This window comes from Phyllostomus hastatus, unplaced genomic scaffold (assembly GCF_019186645.2).
Source record: "Phyllostomus hastatus isolate PE091 unplaced genomic scaffold, TTU_PhHast_1.1 phas_contig_40, whole genome shotgun sequence".
In the NCBI taxonomy this organism is placed as follows: domain Eukaryota; kingdom Metazoa; phylum Chordata; class Mammalia; order Chiroptera; family Phyllostomidae; genus Phyllostomus; species Phyllostomus hastatus.
The window spans coordinates 15,364,608-15,384,642 of NW_025333872.1; the positions used below are offsets into that span (position 1 = coordinate 15,364,608).

At 40.3% G+C, this 20,035-nt stretch overlaps 2 protein-coding genes across 6 annotated transcripts in view; one reads left to right on the forward strand and one right to left on the reverse strand.

The window, feature by feature from the left end:
* The window catches only part of CILK1 (ciliogenesis associated kinase 1), a 51,927-nt gene extending 49,408 nt beyond the window's left edge, over window positions 1-2,519 (reverse strand). For all 3 annotated transcript variants that reach the window (XM_045843511.1, XM_045843513.1, XM_045843512.1), the window contains exon 1: window positions 2,285-2,519. The gene's annotated coding sequence lies outside the window, so the exon portion shown is untranslated. The remainder of the gene's footprint in view (window positions 1-2,284) is intronic.
* A 6,279-nt stretch (window positions 2,520-8,798) lies between these two features.
* FBXO9 (F-box protein 9) overlaps window positions 8,799-20,035 on the forward strand; it is a 28,614-nt gene continuing 17,377 nt past the window's right edge. Inside the window, exons 1-6 of one of the 3 annotated variants that reach the window (XM_045844052.1) lie at window positions 8,799-9,219; window positions 9,439-9,536; window positions 12,378-12,547; window positions 14,858-15,016; window positions 17,399-17,456; window positions 18,903-19,002. In XM_045844052.1, the coding sequence (XP_045700008.1) occupies window positions 14,888-15,016; window positions 17,399-17,456; window positions 18,903-19,002 (287 nt within the window). In that variant the 5' untranslated portion in view covers window positions 8,799-9,219; window positions 9,439-9,536; window positions 12,378-12,547; window positions 14,858-14,887. The remainder of the gene's footprint in view (window positions 9,220-9,438; window positions 9,537-12,377; window positions 12,548-14,857; window positions 15,017-17,398; window positions 17,457-18,902; window positions 19,003-20,035) is intronic. The other 2 variants (XM_045844051.1, XM_045844050.1) reach the window with 2 other exon arrangements.

Genomic DNA, 20,035 nt, shown 5'->3' on the forward strand with positions numbered 1-20,035 from the left:
GCCTGACTCCAAAGCCCACAATGCCACATTACCATGCATAAAATATGGCTCCTGCCCTAAAGAGGCTTAAAATAGCCTAAACCAATTAGAGATCAATACAGCCAGTATAAGGAAGGGCTAACAAACAAGTATTTTAAGACTTTAAGGAAAGAGAAGAGAAATGAGTAGTCAGAGAAGACATTATGAAAAAAGTAGGACTTAGGCTCCTCCTGAGAGGATGGCAAAGATTTGCACGGGAGAGTGGAGGGCAGAGAGGGAGTTTCTAGAAAGAGCCTGGCTCCTTTAGCAGGATAGCAAGAAGACCAAACCCCATAGAGCACAAAGGTGTGTGCTAAACTGAAAATGAGATTTAGATAGGAGGGGTGAGGCCGATTATGAAAGGCCTTGAAAAATCAGACAAATTATTTTAGAGACTTTAGAGGAGGAACTGCAGGTGGCAAAGCAAGGAGAGGCACATGGAAGTGGTAGTTGAAAAGTTTTAGAGAGATTAGATGGACAAGGAAGGCTGAAGATTCCAGAAAAGGGAGCATCCCATTCAGAACATTCATTCATTCATTCATTCGGGACATTCAAACATTTACTGAGGACTTACTAAGAGCCAGGCTTGAAAGGCTAGGTAAGAGGCTGCTCCAGTCTGCAGGAGAGCAAGGGCGAGGTTCTGGATTCAAACATAGACTGAGGGATCTATGTACCTCACGTTTCAAAGGTTTTGATGACTCATTGACATAAAGGAGGAAGGAAATGAAGGAAATGATAAAGATAATTCTAAAGGTTCAATATCAACATGATTTCCACCTTTATTAGGAACCTCAAAAAGCAATGAGAATAAAGCATGCAATGGGCTTTGAGGATGTTGAACAGTCAATAAATAACATGCCTTTTTCAACCCAAGACCTGTTCTTTATCCTGTAGGTAGGAACTTCACTGAGAAAAACCATTTCTTTGTAAGTAAATGCTGAGTTCCCTCAGCAAGGAAGACAGATCTCTGCCTGCTAATTCAGACAGGCTCCATCAAGCCTCCAACACATCCCTCCATCATCTAAAACTGAACCGGTCTCATTTAAAAACACGACTGCCCACTCCTGCCCAGCCACGAGTTTTAACTTTGGAGAAGGGGCACAAAGCAAGGTGGAAGAGGGAGAGAATAAAAAGTGTGCAGGGTCTCTGTAGAGGGTTGGACCTTTGGGAGAGGGCAGTGGTACAGGATATCATTTTACATAAAGAATCCCCCCAGCACAGCTCTCATTATTTCTACACCCACTTCTTAGTGTTTTGCAATCACTGGTCCTCAAACAGATAGGAGGGCCTTGAAGATTCCGTACCAAATGGTAGTGCTTTGTTCAGAAACTATTTCAAATGTGCATATTTATGCATATATTAACTCCTAGCGCTGCTAGCATATGGTTGAGACAAATTCTTCTTAATTATTTATATGTTGACTACACAGATTTAAAGCTCATTTTAATTTTATATCAATAGTACAATCCACTATTGGGGCACATCCAGGAAGCCCACTCCTTGGAAAACGTGAGAAGTGAAAACTGTGGCAATGAAAGGTCTATTGCTGTAAAGAGCACTTCAGGACAAAATAAAAACACAACTGCCAACACCTTAGAGAAATCTAGCCCTGCATGCAATATTCAAGGTGGTATTCTCTTAGTACAGCCAAGCTTTAGCAAAAACAGATCTTTATTTAGTTGTGAGTGGAGATGAATACTCTTTTCTGCAGGATGCATTAAGCTACTTTTATATTTAAAAGTAAAATCTCTTAATGTTAGTGTCAAAGTCAAACTTTAAAAGGTGCAATACTGAAGAAACTCTTGTTCTGGAAAATCCGTCATCGTCCCTCTCATAATATGCATTCCCATTAGTAAGAAAGAAATAAGAGCAGAAAGAAACCCAGTGAAAAATGGTTGCACATAAATGTGTGAGGATTCTTGCTCAGACCCCTTGCGGGACAGCCAAAGGCCTAGTCGGGAAAATTCCTAGAGCAAGTCCTCCACATCTTACTAAAGGGGCTTCAAACCGGGCACGAATCTTTCCCCTCTTTAACACTAAAAGGTAAACACCCATCAAAATCTTCCAGACTCCGAGGAAACGGGAGTTTTCATGCCAAGAGGGAGAGACCCACATGACCGCGCAGAGAAACTACAGCCCATTAACCTCTCCTTCCCGCTCCGATCACTCAAGGGGCCATGGGACAGGAGTCCTTCCGCAGCTTCAGTCCACCACCCCGAGTGACAGGTCACTCGGCAGAAGCCCCTAAATGCCTGACCCCACTTACTGGCGCGGCGAACACAGGCGGGGGCCCGCCCCTGCGGTGAGCGCAGTTCCTCGGCGAGTGGGGCGCAGCAGCCCGCTCCGGAAGTGGGAATAGGGGCGATCCCTGCTAGGACAGGCCGAGGCGTCTGTGCAGGGACGCCTGGGAGGTCCCGCGAGTCGCAAGGGCCGCGCGGCGCATGGTAGAGCAGCAGGAACCCGGCTGCTCTCCAGCCTCCAGCTGGAAAACAAACAAAAGGCAGGGAGGCTTCTAGTGGGGACGACTGGCCGCTTTCCCTGGGAAAAGTTACCCTGCAGCTCCCCTCGGTGGCGCTGCGCGTCCCTGCACCGCGCACGGCCGCCCGGGAGCGCAGAGCCGCTGCGATCCAGTCTAGGCTAGGAAACCGACTCAGCCCAGTGGTCTCTGCCACCACCAGACCACAAACGCAACCTCAGCTTCCTACGCACGCCTTATTGCCGCTCTGTGCACCAGATATCTAGATGTAGGAACGGTGGCGGTAGATGCACATTTTCAGAACATTGCATTACAGGTAATCACGGTGAAAAGATTTTTCATGGTTAAAAGACAAAAAAAAACCTAACAGAGGTTGCAAGATATTGTGAAAGAAATCTGTGCTGAAGTGAAGAAATACTGAAGTGTACGCTCAAAATGGGTAAGATGGCAAATTGTGTTATATATATTTTACCACAATAAATGATGTTTAAAATAAAGACGAAACTGATTGCCTGTTAGCATTCTTTGAACTGTAGAGGTTTTATATTAGCAACTTGAGTTTCAAAGATTGGATTTTCCCAGGTGGGAAACAGACTAGGTATGCTCTACACAACAGTTGTAAATATGAAATTTTTAAAACACATTCACCTGTATTGTAAACATTACTTTAAATCATCCATATAAGGTCTGGCTCGGAAGCACTATGAAAAAAATGCTTTGAGGTCCTCAATTTAAATTTACATAATTGCCCCAAGCCCATTGTTCTGAAACTATTTGGAGCCATCAGAATCACCTGGAGGGTTTGTTAAGCAAGCCCTTGCTGGGCCCTATCCCCGGATTTCTGGCGCCAGTGAGGGGAACTACATTGCCCTAAGCAACACAATTGTAATTCCTAAAGCGGTAACTTTTTACATACTGTACATCTTTCTCTGAGTTTAAATTCCCCAGCTCATTGCCGTATGAGCTTCTGTCACTATTTTTACTTTTGAAGTCTAGGAACTGAAGACAGATTGTTTTTTCCCAAAGAGTCTGTAAAAGAGGCCTAAAACCCTCTCTCTTGCTCCTGTTGAAAAAACCTACAAGACAAAAGACAGTCAAGCTTTCTTAGACTTCCTGTCCTAAATTGGAAAAGGTTATGGGACACTGGGCAAATACACAACATTTATCTACCTTTGTGTTTGCTTGTACAACACATAAGCCGGTGGTAAATGAAAATTAAAAAATTATTACCAATGAAATGATAGGGAAATAAGGAGCCTAATAAATTTTATGCTATTCCCATGAAAAATGATTTTAAAGTATCTAAAATGATCAGTTCTAGTCAGATTCAGCTGTCTAAGTAAGCCTACCTAACACAGAGGAACTATCTTGGTGTACCTTAATGAGGGTCCTGGCCTAGTAAATGGCTTAGTTCATAGTTCTAGCCTCAGGGAAAATTACCACCCTGTAAATATAATATGAGCTAATACAAGCTTATAAAGAGGTCTAGTGAATACTGATGTAATGTAGAAAATTAGTCGCTATGAGACCCAACAGCATTTTAATAAAGTATGTGCTCAATTTATCATTACAAATACTAATTATTATTTTATTACTTTATTGTTCATTTGGTAGAAAAATAGAAATCATCTCTGCTAATTGACCAAGATATCTCAAATTAACATTCAACACATTTAATGAAATATAGTTCTGAAAATATTTCAAAACCTCATTCAATACCTTATACTTTATAGCTTGGTAATTTTATTATTAAAGTATATTTTATTGATTATGCTGTTACAGTTGTCCCAATTTCCCTTTGTGCCCCTCTGCCTGGTACCTGCTTTCCTCTAGTAATTGCCACCTCCCCCTGCTTAGTTCACGTTCATGGGTTGTGCACCTAGGTTCTTTGGCTTCTCCCTTTTCTATACTATTCTTAAGCTCCCTCTGACTATTTTGTTCCTACCATATATGTTTCTTGATCCCTGCACCATTTCCCCTATTCCTCCATCCCCCTCCCAGTGATAACCCTCTAAATGATCCCCAAAACTGTGATTCTGTTCCTGTTCTGGTTGTTTGCTTAGTTTGTTTTTGTTTTTATTTTTTAGAATCATTTGTTGGTAGTTGTGAGTTTGTTGTCATTTTAATGTTCATAGTTTTGATCTTCTTTTTCTTAAATCAGTCTCTTTAATGTAATAATAGCTTGGTGATGATGAATTCCTTTAGCTTTACCTTGTCTGGGAAGCATTTTATCTGCCCTTCCATTCTAAGTGATAGCTTTGCTGGATAGAGTAATCTTGGATATAGGTCCTTGCCTTTCATCACTTTGAATATTTCTTTCCAGCCCCATCTTTCCTATAAGGTTTCTTTTGAGATATCAACTTGAGGCAGGAGGTAGTCAGGAAGGAAGCTCCCGAGGCCCCGCAGGGCTGAGATAGAAAACACCTATACATGACAAAGACCCCCTAAGACGGGTTGTTCCTGTTTTCTGGGACAACTCTGAATCATAGAATGCGCCTGCGCGCTACCCCTGATTCATTATAATATCATTATAATGAAATAACATTGTGGGACTCCCTTCTCCAGTAGCCAATCAAGAAAGTCATGGGAAACCACGCATGCGCAGTAGCTTTGAAATCCAACTCCTTGTACCTGTGCAGGAAAAGCCCGCCAAAGACTAGCAGGGGGGCTTCTGCCTCTATAAGAATAGAATCCCCCCAGCCCACGTGCCCTTTTTTTTCCTCTGCTCAGAGCTGGCTCACTCCCGTGTCCTGTGGTGTGTACTATCACTTAATAAACCTCCTCTCTTTCTTTATGCTATAAACTTTGTGTGTTCGGTTCAATTCTTTGTCCTCGATCACTAAGAACCTGGTTACCTGTGCACACCTGTGCACACCTGTGACAAACTAATAGTCTTATCGGAACTCCTTTGAAGGTAACTCTCTGGTTTTCTCTTTCTGCTTTTAAGATTCTCTTTATCTTTAACCTTTAACATTTTAATTATGGTGTTCTTTAGTGTGGCCCTCTTTGGGTCCAACTTGTTTGGGACTGTCTACTTCTTGGCCTTATATGTCTATTTCCTTCACCAGATTGGGGAAGTTTTCTTTCTTTTTTTTTTAAATAACTTTTCAATTTCTTGCTCTTCCTCTTCTTCTGCCACCCCTATAATTTGGATGTTGGTACATTTAAAGTTGTCCCAGAGGTTCCTAAGCCTCTCATCTTTAAAAATTCTTGTTTCTTCTTTCTGTTATTGGTGAATGTTTATTTCTTCCTTTTGTTCCAGATCATTGATTTGAATCCTAGCTTCCTTCCCTTCACTGTTGGTTTTATATATATATTTATAATATTTATTATTTATTTATTTCACTTTGTAAAACCTTCACTTCTTCCTTTATTTCACAGCTATACACAATCATTCCTCTGAGCATCCTGATCATCAGTGTTTGAACTCTGCATCTAATAGGTTGGCTATCTGCATTCCATTTAGTTCTTTTTATGGGGTTCTGTTCTGTTCTTTCATTTGGGCCATATTTCTTTGCCTCCTCTATTTGGCAACTTCCCTGTGTTTGTTTCTATGTATTAGGTAGAGCTGCTTTGTCTTGGTAGTGTGGCCTAATGTAGTAGGTGTCCTATAGGGTCCAGTGGCACAGCCTCCCCTATCACCCAAGCTGGGTACTCAAGGCACACCCTTCATGTGGGCTGAGTAAACCCTCCTCTTGTAGTTGAGCCTTGATTGCTGCTGGCAGATCAATGGGAATGAGTTACCCAGGCCAATCAGCTGCAAAGATTGGCTCTGACTACTTACCATCAACCTCTGCCCTTTGTGGAGGTCAGCTGTGCAGGGGCAGGGTGGTAGTGCTCCGATGTGATCTGTAGCTGTCCACTGGGTGTGCTGGCCTTGGGGTTTCCCAGGTGCAGGCCAAGGTCAGCCCCCACCTCAGTTTTGCCCAGGGCATCCTGCCTGAGCTATAAAGCAATCTGAGATGCTACTTGTGCTAGGCTTTGGAATTCCCAGGGTAAGGCAAGCTGTGAATCTAAGCAGGCTGCTGTTAGTGCCTGGCCTGGAGCTCACTGAGGGCAACTGTTGCTTGTTTGATAGGATTTAGGAAGTTGTGAAGCATGAGCCAAGACCAACCATTCATATGGAAAAGCAGCTTGGGTGGCCCCATAAATTGGGTAGGGTGGAGTTTCTGTGGATCTCCAAGGCAGGTCAAATAGTGTCAGCCAGACTGATAGAATCTCAGATATGGCACCAGCTTGCTGGCCTGGTGGTGGGAGGGTTTAGAAAAGGGACAATGGCTTCTGTTTGACTTGATGCCAGACACTTCAGTTTCTCCCTGTATACCACTGGTGCCTTTCAAGCTGCTACTCCAGTGCTGGAGCTCAAAGGGAATAAGTGAGTAGGTGAGTCTGTGTGGTGGGTTCTTTAAGAGGAACTGCTTGGGGTACCAGCAGTTTCTGCAATCTACTCAATCCCTGCTGGTTTTTACAACCAGAAGTTGTGGGGACTTACCTTCCTGGCACTGGAACCCTGGGCTGGGGGCCCCTCAATCCTGAGATATCCCTCCCAAATTTTTATCCATCACACATGGTTGAAAGAGAGACCAGCTTGTTTTGTATCTGCACCCCTCCTACCTTTTGATGGAGGTGGTTTCTTTAATTCCATAGTTGTCAGACCTCCATTCAACTTGATTTCTGACAGTTCTGAGTGATGATTTTTCTATATTTATTTGTAATTCTGATGTGGTTTTGCAAAGAGGCAAGACTGGAACTCCCAACACCTCATTTTTAAAAAATTTATCTATTCTTAGAGAGGGAAGGGAGGGAGAGAAAGAGCGAGAAACATCAATGTGTGGTTGCTGGGGGTCGTGGCCTGCAACCCAGGTATGTGCCCTGACTGGGAATCGAACTTGCGACACTTTGGTTCGCAGCCCATGCTCAATCCACTGAGCTACGCCAGCCAGGGCTTCATTCTTTATTTGCAAAATTGATCATTTGTATTCAAGAGGCACATATAATTTTCTTCTATTTTAAATTTTTACATCTAATCTTTCCCCCAGATTTAAATTTCAAACTCCTTTTAAAGAGATCATTGGGAGGAAAATCATCCTTAAAAGACCTAAGCCCTAGAGTCTCTTTTAGAAATTAAAAATTATTAAATTTTTTGTTTCCATTAAATACAAAGATAACTTTTATAAGTAGCTGATTAAAGGTGTAACTAAAAACACCAGTCTGAAGGGAGGATCCCAATATTATGACAGCAGCTGGGCTTCCATATTGTAGCTCACTATTCTCCCCCCACCTCCCCTTCTTTGCCTCTATATTTCTGCCCAAGACTCTAACATCTCCAAGGTGAAATAGTGGATAAGAGATTTAAACTCTGTGAACTCCTTGAAAGTAGTCTTAGAATCCTGATAACTATTAGTACCTCCTTAAATGTTTGCTGAATGAAGGTAAGAGGCTATAAAAGACTGTAGGTTTTCATAAAACATGCAACAATTCCGTATTTAAAACAATGCAAAGTGTGTGAAAATAATATATCACCTGATAAGAGTGCCTGTCGAAGGGAAATACGGTGTTTGGTCTTTAGGAGGTGGAGCAAGTACCCTGTGTAAATTCAGTGCTCTGCGGAAAAACAGCGGACTACACATCCCAGAGCCTATGGGGGAGGGGGGCACAGGCGGGGCAGGACTCAGGTTTCAAGGCGTTCTCTTGTTGCATGATGGGATCTGTAGTGAGACCTTCCTTGCAGTGGCTGAGTTTACCTTCCCCTTGCTACCCTCCAAAACGCGTCTTTTCTTCAACCTCTAAACCCTTGTCTTAAAAATGTTTAGTTCTGGCCCTGGCGGGGTGATTCAGCGGGACAGAGCACCCTTTCGCTATGCCAAGGTTGCAGGTTGATCTGTCATGGCACAGAGAAGAAAACAAATAATGCATAAATAAGTGAAACAGCAAATTGATGTTTCTCTCTCCCGCTCTCAAATCAATAAATAATAATAAGTTTAATCATTAAAATAGCCTGTGATGTAGTGGTTTCAGTTTCCTTGCATTCCTGGCATGAGGCTCCTACCAGGCTCTCTATGCCCCGTGTAGTGACTGTCGAGCGCCCAATTTTGATGCTCTTTAGGGCTTCTTGCCACATGGTCAACGCTTAAGTTGAGTTACATTTTTCAGATAATGGTTTTTCAAGTTTGCCTATGTGTTCACTGTGCCGACTAAGCAGGTTGAATCGGGGGTTCCGCAAATGGGTGACCTCACGCCCAGTTTGGCCTCACGTACACAGTCGGTCCCCGCCCCCTGGTCGTCTACTAGGCAGCACGCGCCTGGCCAGGGAACTAGTCGTGCATTGCACGCAGGCAGCGCCAGGGCACTGCGCATGTTCGGTGCGCTGGCAGAGGTTTCCGCAGCAGAGGGGTTAGCTCTGCAGCGGCGTGTGGGGCTCTCAGCGCCCAGTTCTTGCAAAGTCTTCGGCCTCCGCGGGCAACGGGTGTTCCTTCACTCCGGGTCTCACCGGCCGCAGCTCCAGCGCGCCCCGATCTGGCCCCCTATCCCGTGAAGATGGCTGCCGTACGCCGGGCCCGCAGTTACTGCCGCTGCCTGGTGCGCTTCTCCGACCGAGAACTCTGCTAAGCCCCGCTGCAGCAGACAGGCAGGAGTAGCTACCCGGACACCCAGCACACCTCCTCAGGGGACGGTGCAGAGGGGGTGTAGAGAGCCCCTCAACCGGCGATCAGCCCGCCAGCATGGTAACCTGAGGAGAGGGAAGGGGAATTCGTGAGGAGGGGAGGGGCTGTCAGGCCTGGGGGAAGGTGCCCCGAAGAGGGAGGGGGTGAAGGGGCTGGGAGGAGTGGGAGGAGCTGTACCGCTGCTACCCTTTATGGGACCTCTGGCCTAAGAGGGAGTTGGGGGGATGCCAGTCCTGACCACTCCCCGGCTTGTCGATGTGAAGAGCGGTTGGTTTGCAGGACGGCCGAGAAAAATGCTTCTTCTCGGCTCGCAGAAGACATTGAACCAATCTCGCTTCTCCCAAGAGATTTTATCGAAGCAGTGAACATAGATTGAGGTGAGCCATGGCAGCATCTGAAATCGGGAGGGAGCCTTGGCAAGCGGAGACACTTGTTGATTGCTCCCCTTCTGGAAAGCCGAGCGCTTGGAGAGGCCTGGGTTTAGGAAGCACCTGCCCCGTGACACGCCAGTGCCCTGGATTGGACGTTGGCAGGAGGAGGCCCTGGCGGCGTGAGGTCGCAAGGACTGTCTCAACCTCCCAGCGGCGAGGGCTGAGAAGTGTCAGTGCCGTCCAAATGTAGAGAGAGACTGAGCTAGGTCCAGAAATTGACAACGCAGATTCCATAGGACTGTTGCAGGCTGGATTATGTAGTCTCTGCCCTGCGCTGCCTTCTTTCGCTTTGAATAATTGTCCATCTGAGAAACTAATCTCTTGGGTTGCATGTCTCAAGGGTGAAATGATACCAAACTAATTAGCTTACAGTAGACACTCATGTATTGAATTAATGAAGGACTGAATGAATTTATTTTATTAATCTGGCGGATTAAAAAAACAATAATTGACTCTGCCTCTACACTTTCAGAAGTAGTTCTCTGACCAGGATTACACACTTAACTTTTTACATTTCATTAATCGCATGTGTAAAACAGGAGTAAAATGATGAAGACATGAGCTGTTCAAGGGAAAAGTGAGGTTTAGGTCAAACTTGATTAGGAAAATAAAATGCAAATCTGGGCGACAGCTGAGGACCTGCTGGTATTTGAACTGAAAAATGTAGTAAAACCCCAAATTTGATAGTTTCTTGTTTTTGTCATAGTATCAAAATCAAAGTAATGGATTAGAACTCTATTATAACGCAGGAACTCAGGGAAGAAGAAAGATGCTACCTGTATTGTAGTTTCCAGTTTCCTCATTCTTGAGCTATGCATTATGTATCCACATGGAATTTACTTATTAATTCAACCATTTTTTTGAGCACCTATTATCAACCTGGCTTAGTGTTAGTGCTAGATCCTGGTACAATACTACATCTTCAATATTGCCAAACTTGTAAGGTGATTTGTGGTAAACTTTTAACCCTAGAATGTCACTTAGGAAAAGGGACCTCAGAGGTCACCAAATCCAATACAGTTTCTTTAGAGATGAGAGAGTTGAGGCTTGCACAGACCTGCTATGAATGAAGCAACGTGTTTGGCCTTCTAAGTGTGCAAAGGTGAAAGATGTTATCTTTGTTCCCAATGCACTAACTCTAGCAAAGAGGCAAAAATAATTTCAATACAAGTCTAAGTGCCATGATACAAGCACAAGTGTAATGGGAAGACAAAAGAGGGAATTAAGAGGATCAAAAAATGCTTCTTACTGGGATGATTCCTGAGCTGAATATTGAAGGAAGAGTAGCCATGTGAGGAAGAAGGAGCAGTCATTCCAGCAGTTATTCCAGCAGCATATGCTGGAGGAGGGAACTGGAGAGAGCAGGGGAAGCTCTTGAAGTCCGTTTAGTATGACCACTAGGTAAGAGGTAGCGAAGGCTGTTACTAAGAGGATACCCTAAGGAACTCAGATTCCCTTTAATTAGCTGTACTTAAGAGTTTACAGTAATAAAGCAGATCCTTATTTGAGAAGAGAGAAATACATTTCTCAATGGGATCTATAAATTCAAAGTCCTTTACTGTTTATTCTCCTACTAGTGATGTTCTTAGTACAAAAGCTCCCAGCTTACAGACTAAAAAAATGAAATGTATTTGATTATACATCAGTGCTTAAGTTTTCCAGTTTTCTAGGAAATCATCTAAGTTTTGGCCTCTCTCTCTCCCCCCCCCCTTTTTTTTTTTTTTGCTGATTTAGCTTTTCCAGTGTGCCAAGCACTTCACTGTATACTAACTGGTTCAAGTCTTAAAGGCACCTCTGCTTGAAGTCTGGTTGCCAGAGATAAGATAGGAAGCAAAGTTTATTTATGTTGCACTATATACTTCAAGTATATATCTGGTTGCTGTAGTCCAAGATATGTGTTAATACAAACATTTTTTCTGGAAACAAATTACAACTAAAATCGGCAGTTGTGAAACTTGCCATCTTTGGAATGAATAAAATAAATAGGTTTCATTATTTATATTTCTAACTAACTTTCAAGGTCATTTCCCTGATTGCCACATTTCTTTATCAGACTGAACACATTAAGTGTTGAGCAAGTCCTGTTTGCTAATAAGTCCATTACTTAACAGACTGAACCTAGGCAACATTTCATCTTTACTGGAAGGTGGGGTTCAGTTTAATGTAGCAAACACTGAGAACAGAAGGATAAAATGAAAGGAAACTGATGTGAGACCTCTGTTAAGCTCCAAGCCATGTAGAGTAACTCTAGTCCTGCTTTATTCCATTTCAAATTAATTCAGTACATAAACATCTGGATTTATAAAACAAAATAGAAGGTCATCTTAAACATTCACTATTGCGTTCCTTTTATTTATGAGCCTTCCTAGTACATTTAAAGTATTAGCAAACAGACAAAAGTCATATTCACGTATTAATAACATGCCAGCGTATAAAAGAAGGGACATCCATATGTGGACTATACATGGTCTTTTAAGTGACTTGTGAAACAAAAACTATTTGCTGAACTCTGTACCACACTAAATGTTATTTTCTAAAACGAAGTTGTTCCTTTTAACCACCTACCAAAACACTTTAAACTAGAGCGCAGTGAAGTTGTTTATTCTACACTATTAAAAAATTAAAGTAGCAGGTTTTTCTGATTGGAATCTTTAAACTTACCATGAAGAAGATGTCTAGAGAGAAAAAACGATTTCACTGGGCAAGTAGCTGAATAGGAGATGCAGATTTCAGAGAGAAGCCAATGTTTGTATAATCCTGATTATTTTGGTTTTCTCCCCGCTTCAGGCAGAAGCTGAGGAAGATTGTCATTCTGAGTCTATCAGAGCAGATGATGATGAAAATGAAAGCCCTGCCGAAACAGATCTGCAGGCATGTTTCTTCACCGTGTGTATAATTTCCATTCCACTGCTTTCCATGGATAAGCAGAAATTGGTCATAATTGTGAAAAATTATAGGTTTGTTTATATTGAATATAACTGCATTTCATACCAGTTTATAGAATACTTAAGTTATAACTATGTTATGGATTTCTTTTTCTGTAAAAAGATTTATCAGCAACTGCTGCTTGTAGTTTAGTATGTGGGTTTCAAGTGTTCAGTAGTTTAGTATGTGGGTTTCAAGTGTTCAAACCTAGGCTTAAGCGTGACTCATAACTCATCACCTCAAAGAAAAAGACTGACAGATTTGACCACCTAAAAGTTTAAAACCTGTATATAGCAGAAGATATAATACATCTGTCAAAAGAGAAATAATTGGCTCCAGAAACTGTTTACCACATATGGGCAAAGGATTGATGATAGCCTCAGTATATATATAAGTTATCTTTATAAATTAGCAAGAACACAAGATATGAATGGACAGCTAATGGAAAAAAATAATATAAATGACAATTACACATTTGAAAATATAATTAGCCTCATCAATAATTTTAAAAATACAAATTAAATCTACAGTTAGTTTTTTCCTAAATGGTCAGATTGGTGAATAATGCCCATTACCATCCAGCTAGGAGAATTATCATGTAGTGTACATCGAAATGTGAATTGCTAGATTTTTGGAAGGCAGAGTAGCAATATGGGTCAAAATAAGAAACATGCATTCCCTTTGAATCAGCAGCAATTCTATGTCCAAGAAAATAATCCTAAAGAAATAATGAGACCCTGGCTGATGTGGTTCAGTGGATTGAGTGCTGGCCTGCAGACAGAAAGGTTGCTGGTTCGATTCCCAGTCAGGGCACATGCCTGGGCTGTGGGCCAGGTCCCCAGTTGGGGACATGCAAGAGGCAACCGATCAGTGTTTCTCTTGCACATTGATATTACTTTCCCCTCTCTCTAAAAATAAGTAAATCTTTTTTTAAAAAAGAAAGAGTGGATAAATTGAGTAAATACATCTGTACAAAAATGTTTATTGTAGTATTGTTTATATGTTACAATATTATAGTATTGTTTATTGTTTCCATATTTATATGGAAAAATGAAATACAACCTAAATATCCATCACTTGTGTTAAGTAATGATGCATTTGTACATGAAATGCCCAGTAGCCATTTAAAAGGATGGGATAAATATTTGTGCATTGAAAATAGAAAAATCGGTAGTGTACAACCAATCAATGTACACTACATGACTAAATTTATAAGCTTTATAATGTTTATTTGGAATGTGTTATCAAGTAGACTTAAAGAGTGCTGCTGAAGAGTCTTTAGGTCAGAGGTATATGTGTTAGATGTAGGAAGGTGGGAACCAAAACCAAAGTCGTGTACAGAATGTAGGGAAAACATTTTTTAAAACGTGTTTTATATATACCTGAACAGAAGAAAACAGGACTAATGTCTGTAGTCCTACTGGCAGTGGCCTTCTTTAAGAGGAAAGCAGACTTGGAGGTGCAAGTACCATGTAGGAGGTTTTGTAAGCAGTGCTGTGGGGATCGACACCACAATCAATGCATAGATCTGCTTTGTCCCCTCAAAGGGAGGGAAGGGAGGGAAAGGAGGGAGGGAAGCCAGAGTTGGAGGGAGTGGAGCTGCTGCACAGTCTTGATGGACCACCTTTGTTATCCAGAGGAAGTTCTGAGGACGGAATAACCTTTGCGAGCCTAGCTTTTTCAGTCACTGATCACTGTCATTGATTTACCACTGGGTAGGAATCACCTGGGAAGGGGCTGCGATCTGGCTGAGGCAATACCCCAGGAGGGCTGACAGCTGAAGGCTGTTGTCAGTTGCTCTCCTAGCAGGTGAAGTAATCAGCGTTTTATTCCTGAAGCAGGAACTGGGCAGCACACTGGCGTCCACCACACAGGGGACTTCACTTTTTCTGTACTTAAAAAAAATTTAATGGTACAGATTAGAAAAATAATTTTCTTATTAAAACGGACAAGGGCTGTTAAAAAATACTTTGGGCTTGCGTAGAGAATTTTTAGCGACAATTTCAATATCTACTAGATGGTGTATTCCAAGTAAACAAATATGGAAAGCATCTAAGTTCAGTCCCTAAGTGATGGCTTATATTTTTTATTCTAATTAAAATGTGGTTTTCCCATACTATTAGATTTTTCTTCTATAGACAGTCTTATTTTAGGCAAAGTTTCATAATTTCTTTAAAGTTTTAAGCAGAAAATTATTTTAGAATAGGTGTTTAATGGTATTAACTTAGTAATTTAAAAGACAGTGATTTTTGGTCTTAGAATACGTATACATGTATGGAAATTGACATTGGACCTAATGACAGATTGTTCCCAAGTTGTCCTAAAATACTTTTCTCCCCTAGGCACAACTCCAGAGGTTCCGAGCTCAGTGGATGTTTGAACTTGCCCCAGGTGTCGGCTCTGGCAGTTTAGAAACTCGATCTTGCAGAGCAGGAGCCAGGGCCTCTTTTCTGAAAGCAGTGGATACCAAAGGAAAGCAAGAAATGGCAAAAGAAGAAAAGGTAAGTATTATGGACATTGTGCATGAAAAAAACTGACAAGTATGCTGGTTTATCCATCCCATTGCTGTTTCTAGGTACCTCGGGTGATACCACTAGTCCTTATGGGCATCTTTCTTGCAGGTACACTATCTTCATGGAACTATCCTTGGTAACTTACAGACCCCTGAGATTCATTTGGTCTCTAAAAGATTAATGCCTCTAAATTTATTACAGAAGGGAAAAAATTATTCAAATGTTAACATCTTTCCAAAGGTTTTAATACAATATTTTGTTTTATTTTGAATTGAACAAATTTATGATGATGCATTAAGCTGGAAACTTTTCAAAGTCCTCAAGCTGAAAAAATGTTTAAAGCTATCTAATTGTTTACTTCTTTCCTATTACTTATTCTTATGAAGTGGGCACAGCACACCCTCTTACTGTTCTCCTATTCTGTAGAGGCTGTCATCCTTACACTGTCATATCCAAGTTTTTGTTTACACACAATTTGCCATTAAATAATTGACACTACCATGGTAACCCAAGACTCCCATGTTTATTCTAATTTTTAAGTAATTGCAGATTCACAGGTAAAGGGAAGTATCCGGCACCCCTCTCCCATTGCCCCTCCATGGTGATGTTTTACATAGCTAGAGTACTAGGAATAGATGATGCCACGATCCACAGGGCTTACTCAGATTTCCCAGATGTATAAGCACTTTTCTGTGTGTATATATAAAAATAGTTCTGCACAGTTTTATTAATGTGTAGCTTCATGTAACTGCTGCTCAAGAGACAAAATTGTTTTGTTACCACAAGGCTCCCTCTTGCTATACCTTTATAGTTATACTCTCTCCTCCTTCCCCGCCATTCCTAACCGCTAATCTGTTCTCCATTTCTACAACTTTTAAAAATATATTTTTATTTATTTATTTTTAGAAGGGAGGGAGAAAGAGAGGGAGAGAAACATCAGTGTGTGGTTGCTTCTCACATGCCCCGCACTGGGGACCTGGTCTGCAGCCCAGGCATGTGTCCTGACTGGGAATCGAACCTGCAACCCTTTGATTCCCAGGCTGACGCTCAGTCCACAGAGCCACACCAGCCAGGGCTCCATTTCTATAATTTTAATATTAAAAAGTATTATATAAATGGAATCATACACTTTTGAGATTGGCATAATTTCTTTGAGAGCCATTCAAGTTCTTGCATGTATCAATAGTTGTTCCTTTTTGTTGCTCAGTAGTATTGCATGTATGGTCATACCCAGTTTATTTAGCTGGTCACCAGCTGAAGGACATTTGGGTTGTTTCCAGTTTTTGGCGGTTAGGTGCAGAGCTGCTGTGACTATCCATGTGCGGGTTTTTGCATAAACATAAGTTTTCATTTCTCTGGCCTAAAAGTGTAACTGCTAGATAAGCGCATCTTTGGCTAAAAGAAACTGCCAAACTCTTGTGTAGACTGGACCATTTTATGTTCCCTTCAGCCATGTACGAGTGATCCAGGGTCTCTGCATCCATGTAAACATTCAGTGTTGTCATTGCTTTTTAATTTTAGCCATTCTGATAGGTTTGTAGTAAAACCTCATTGTAATTTGAATTTATATTTCCTTACTGTCTAATGATACTGAGTATCTTTCCATGTGCTGTTTGCATCTTGATATCGTCTCTGTGAAATATTTGTTTATCTTCTCTAATTAATTGCTTATGTTTTCACTGTTGAGTTTTGAGAGTTTTTTTTTTTTAATATTCTAAATACAAGTCCTTTGTTGAACATGTGGCTTATAAATAATTTATCTCAGTTTATAGTTTGTCTTTGCATCTTCTTTACAGGGCATTTTGTAGAACAAGTTTTTGATATTGATGAGGTCCAATTTATCAACTTATTTTTTTTAACCTCAGCTGACAGTGTATTTATTCATTTGAGAGAGGGAAATGGAGAGAGATAGCGATGTGAGAGAAAAACATTGATCGGTTGCCTCTTGCACCCCAACCAGGGATTGAACTTGGAACTAGGTGTGTACCCTGACAGTGGATCTGACCCACAACTCTCTTTTGGTGCGCGGGACAGTGCTCCAACCAACTGAACCACTTGGCCAGGGCCCAACTTATCAACTTTAATGGGTTATACTTTTGGTGTCAAGTATAAGAATTTGCATATCGCTAGGTCTCCCAAGGTTTTTTGTATCATTTTTTTCCTGAAAGTTTAAAAAGTTTTACATTTAAGTCCATGTTTCACTTTGAAGTTAATTTTTATGTAAGGTGTGAGGTTTAGGTCGAGGTTTGTTATTTTGCCTATAGATGTCCAATTGTATTAACATTACTTGTTGAAAGAACTATCCTTCTGTTATTCATACTCATTTTTAATGCCAATTAAAAAAATTTTTTTCACTATTTATTTTTATAGGCTCGAGAACTTTTCCTAAAAGCAGTAGAAGAAGAACAAAATGGAGCTCTTTATGAAGGTAAAAACTCAGGGCCCTGGATCATACTGCCATGACATTCCTGAGCAACAACTCTTTGTTGCTGAGAGATTTGTTTTTACTAGAATACATTTGGTATGGAACATCAGACTCGCTATATTTGAAATTGGTTTTTAAAATATCAAAAATAAAAATTGTATTTCTATATAACCTGTCTCTTTCCAAAAAAAATATTGCTGGGAAACATCATATTGATAGGATGAGTAAAATGACTTCTTTTTTACATTTGGGTTTTTAGTATTTATTCTTCATTATTAAAGCCTTAAAAAATACTATCACATATAAAAATAGGGTGTGCTTCTTTTATAGGTGGAATTACTTCTGGAGAGGAGAATGTTAAGGTTGCATTGAGGAATATATGTTTTCTAAGTTCTAATTTACAGTTGTCTGTAAAGGAACACCCTTTAACTTTGTTTCTTTTAGTAAGCTGATAGAAACATGTGAGTAATGTGATGGGGCTGTTGACCATACTAGGTTTGTAATTGAGCTTCCATTTTGTGATAGGAAAGCTAATAATTGGGGCATAGAAAAGATTCTTGCACTTGGATCATTTGAATATGCCCCCAAAATAACATTTTCCAGAATTATTCTATTATTCACAAAGTTCTTCTAGTGATATATTTACTTTGAGATGTTAAAAGGGTCCAATGAATACCTCACCATAGTCTTCATTAGTTTGTAAGATTCCCATCTGCACATAGTATGCTGTGTTTTGCCCAGAGTAAAAAAAAAAAAAAAAGGACAGAATGTATTGAATTGAATTGACTTCATCAGGTTCGCCTCTACAGCCTCATGCTCTGTTAGTATATCTCCATGGAAGACATTAATAAATAATATAACTCTAAACCCTCTGGCTAGGAGATTTATTAAGAGTCTCATGCTCTACCAACTGAGCTAGCCAGGCACCTAAGGGAGATCTATTTTAAAACAAACAGGTTTTACAGGTTATTTAGCTAAATAAGAGGCAGTTGAACTAAAGTTGTATTTGAAGAATCCAAAAAAACTGTTCTCTTTATTCCACCCACTAGGAAGCATTTGATTTTCCTTAACTTTGCATTTTAGAAGGAAAAATTTGCTTAAAAGTATTTTTTTTATTGGGGCTATGGCAGTTGCATTTTCAAAACCAAAAGAAAGACATTCACATAAGATCACTTCTGACAATACATAACAGGCTGAGGAAAAGACGGGAAGGACTAAAAGCCAAAAGTAAAATGCAGCATCTTAAGTTTCTATAACATGTTAGTTTTAGGAAAAAGAAAGGTGATTTCTGAGTAGTAAGATTTGTAAATAAGTTTGTCACTGAACTACTGTTGCATGTAGAAAAGGCTGTTTGTAACAAGTTACCCAATTAAATGACAGTTAAGGGTAATCAAAGGAAATAACAAAAATGTGTGGTCATAGCTAATTTAGCTTTATTTCTTCTTTTAGCCATCAAGTTTTATCGTAGGGCTATGCAACTTGTACCTGATATAGAGTTCAAGATTACTTATACCCGGTCTCCAGATGGTGATGGCGTTGGAAACAGCTAGTGCGTATATAATTTGATAGACAGTAATACATAGAGTTTGTTAAAATTAAGCGTCTTTGCCCTGTTTACTCTTAACATGATAAAATGGTGCTTTTATGTTAAGTCATATAGTCTTTAGTGTACAGACTTGTTTATAAAGTTACAGAAATTAATTAGGGAAATTTTAAGATTAAAATATAGAAATGTACATTTTAAACAGACATAACAGAAATAAAGTGATGAAAGAATTTTTTAAAGAAAGTAGTGATTATTAAAAGGAGTAAATTAAAGGGTGTATTTCAACTTTCTGAAACCTAAAGTCAAAACTTTAAAATGTTATTAGGCCAAAATTGAAAAATCTTAATAATGTTTGAAATTGGGTGATGGGTCCATAGGCTTTGATTACACTAGTCTTTCTCCTCTTGTATATGTTTGAAACTATACCTTTTTACTTATGAGCTTTTCATTTATTAGGAAAAGGCTGAATTATAACAAGACTTTGTTTGTTATTCTCGTAAGGTATGTAGGTAGAATATCAAGACTATACCATTGGTTTAGAAGCACAGGAGCAGGGCATAAGCACTCATAAATGAAAGCATGTTTCACCCTGGCCATTGTGGCTCAGTTAGCTGGGGATCGTCCCTCCAAGCAAAAGGTGGCTGGTTTGATTCCCTGGTGAGGTGTATGAGAGGCAACCATCAATATTTCTCTCCCTCTCTTTCTCCCTCACTTCTCCCCTCTCTAAAAATGGATAAATAAAATATTTTTAAAAAGGCAAGAAGCCACCTTTTATTGGATAGACCCAGCTCCTGAATCAGTCATAAAGGTAGCATTGATGGTTTTATATGACAAAGATCAAGAGAATATATTTTTAAGTCAGTACTTTTGAAGCTATTTGCAAAACAGTTATAAAATTGTTTTGGTTCAATCCTTTTATCCCCAAAAGCCCAATTTGCTGATAATAGAAGGGAAGGGAGTTTGTACCCATGAGAGAATGTGAGATTTAAAATGAACAACACCTAGAAAAAGGTTGGTAATGAGATATTTTATGACC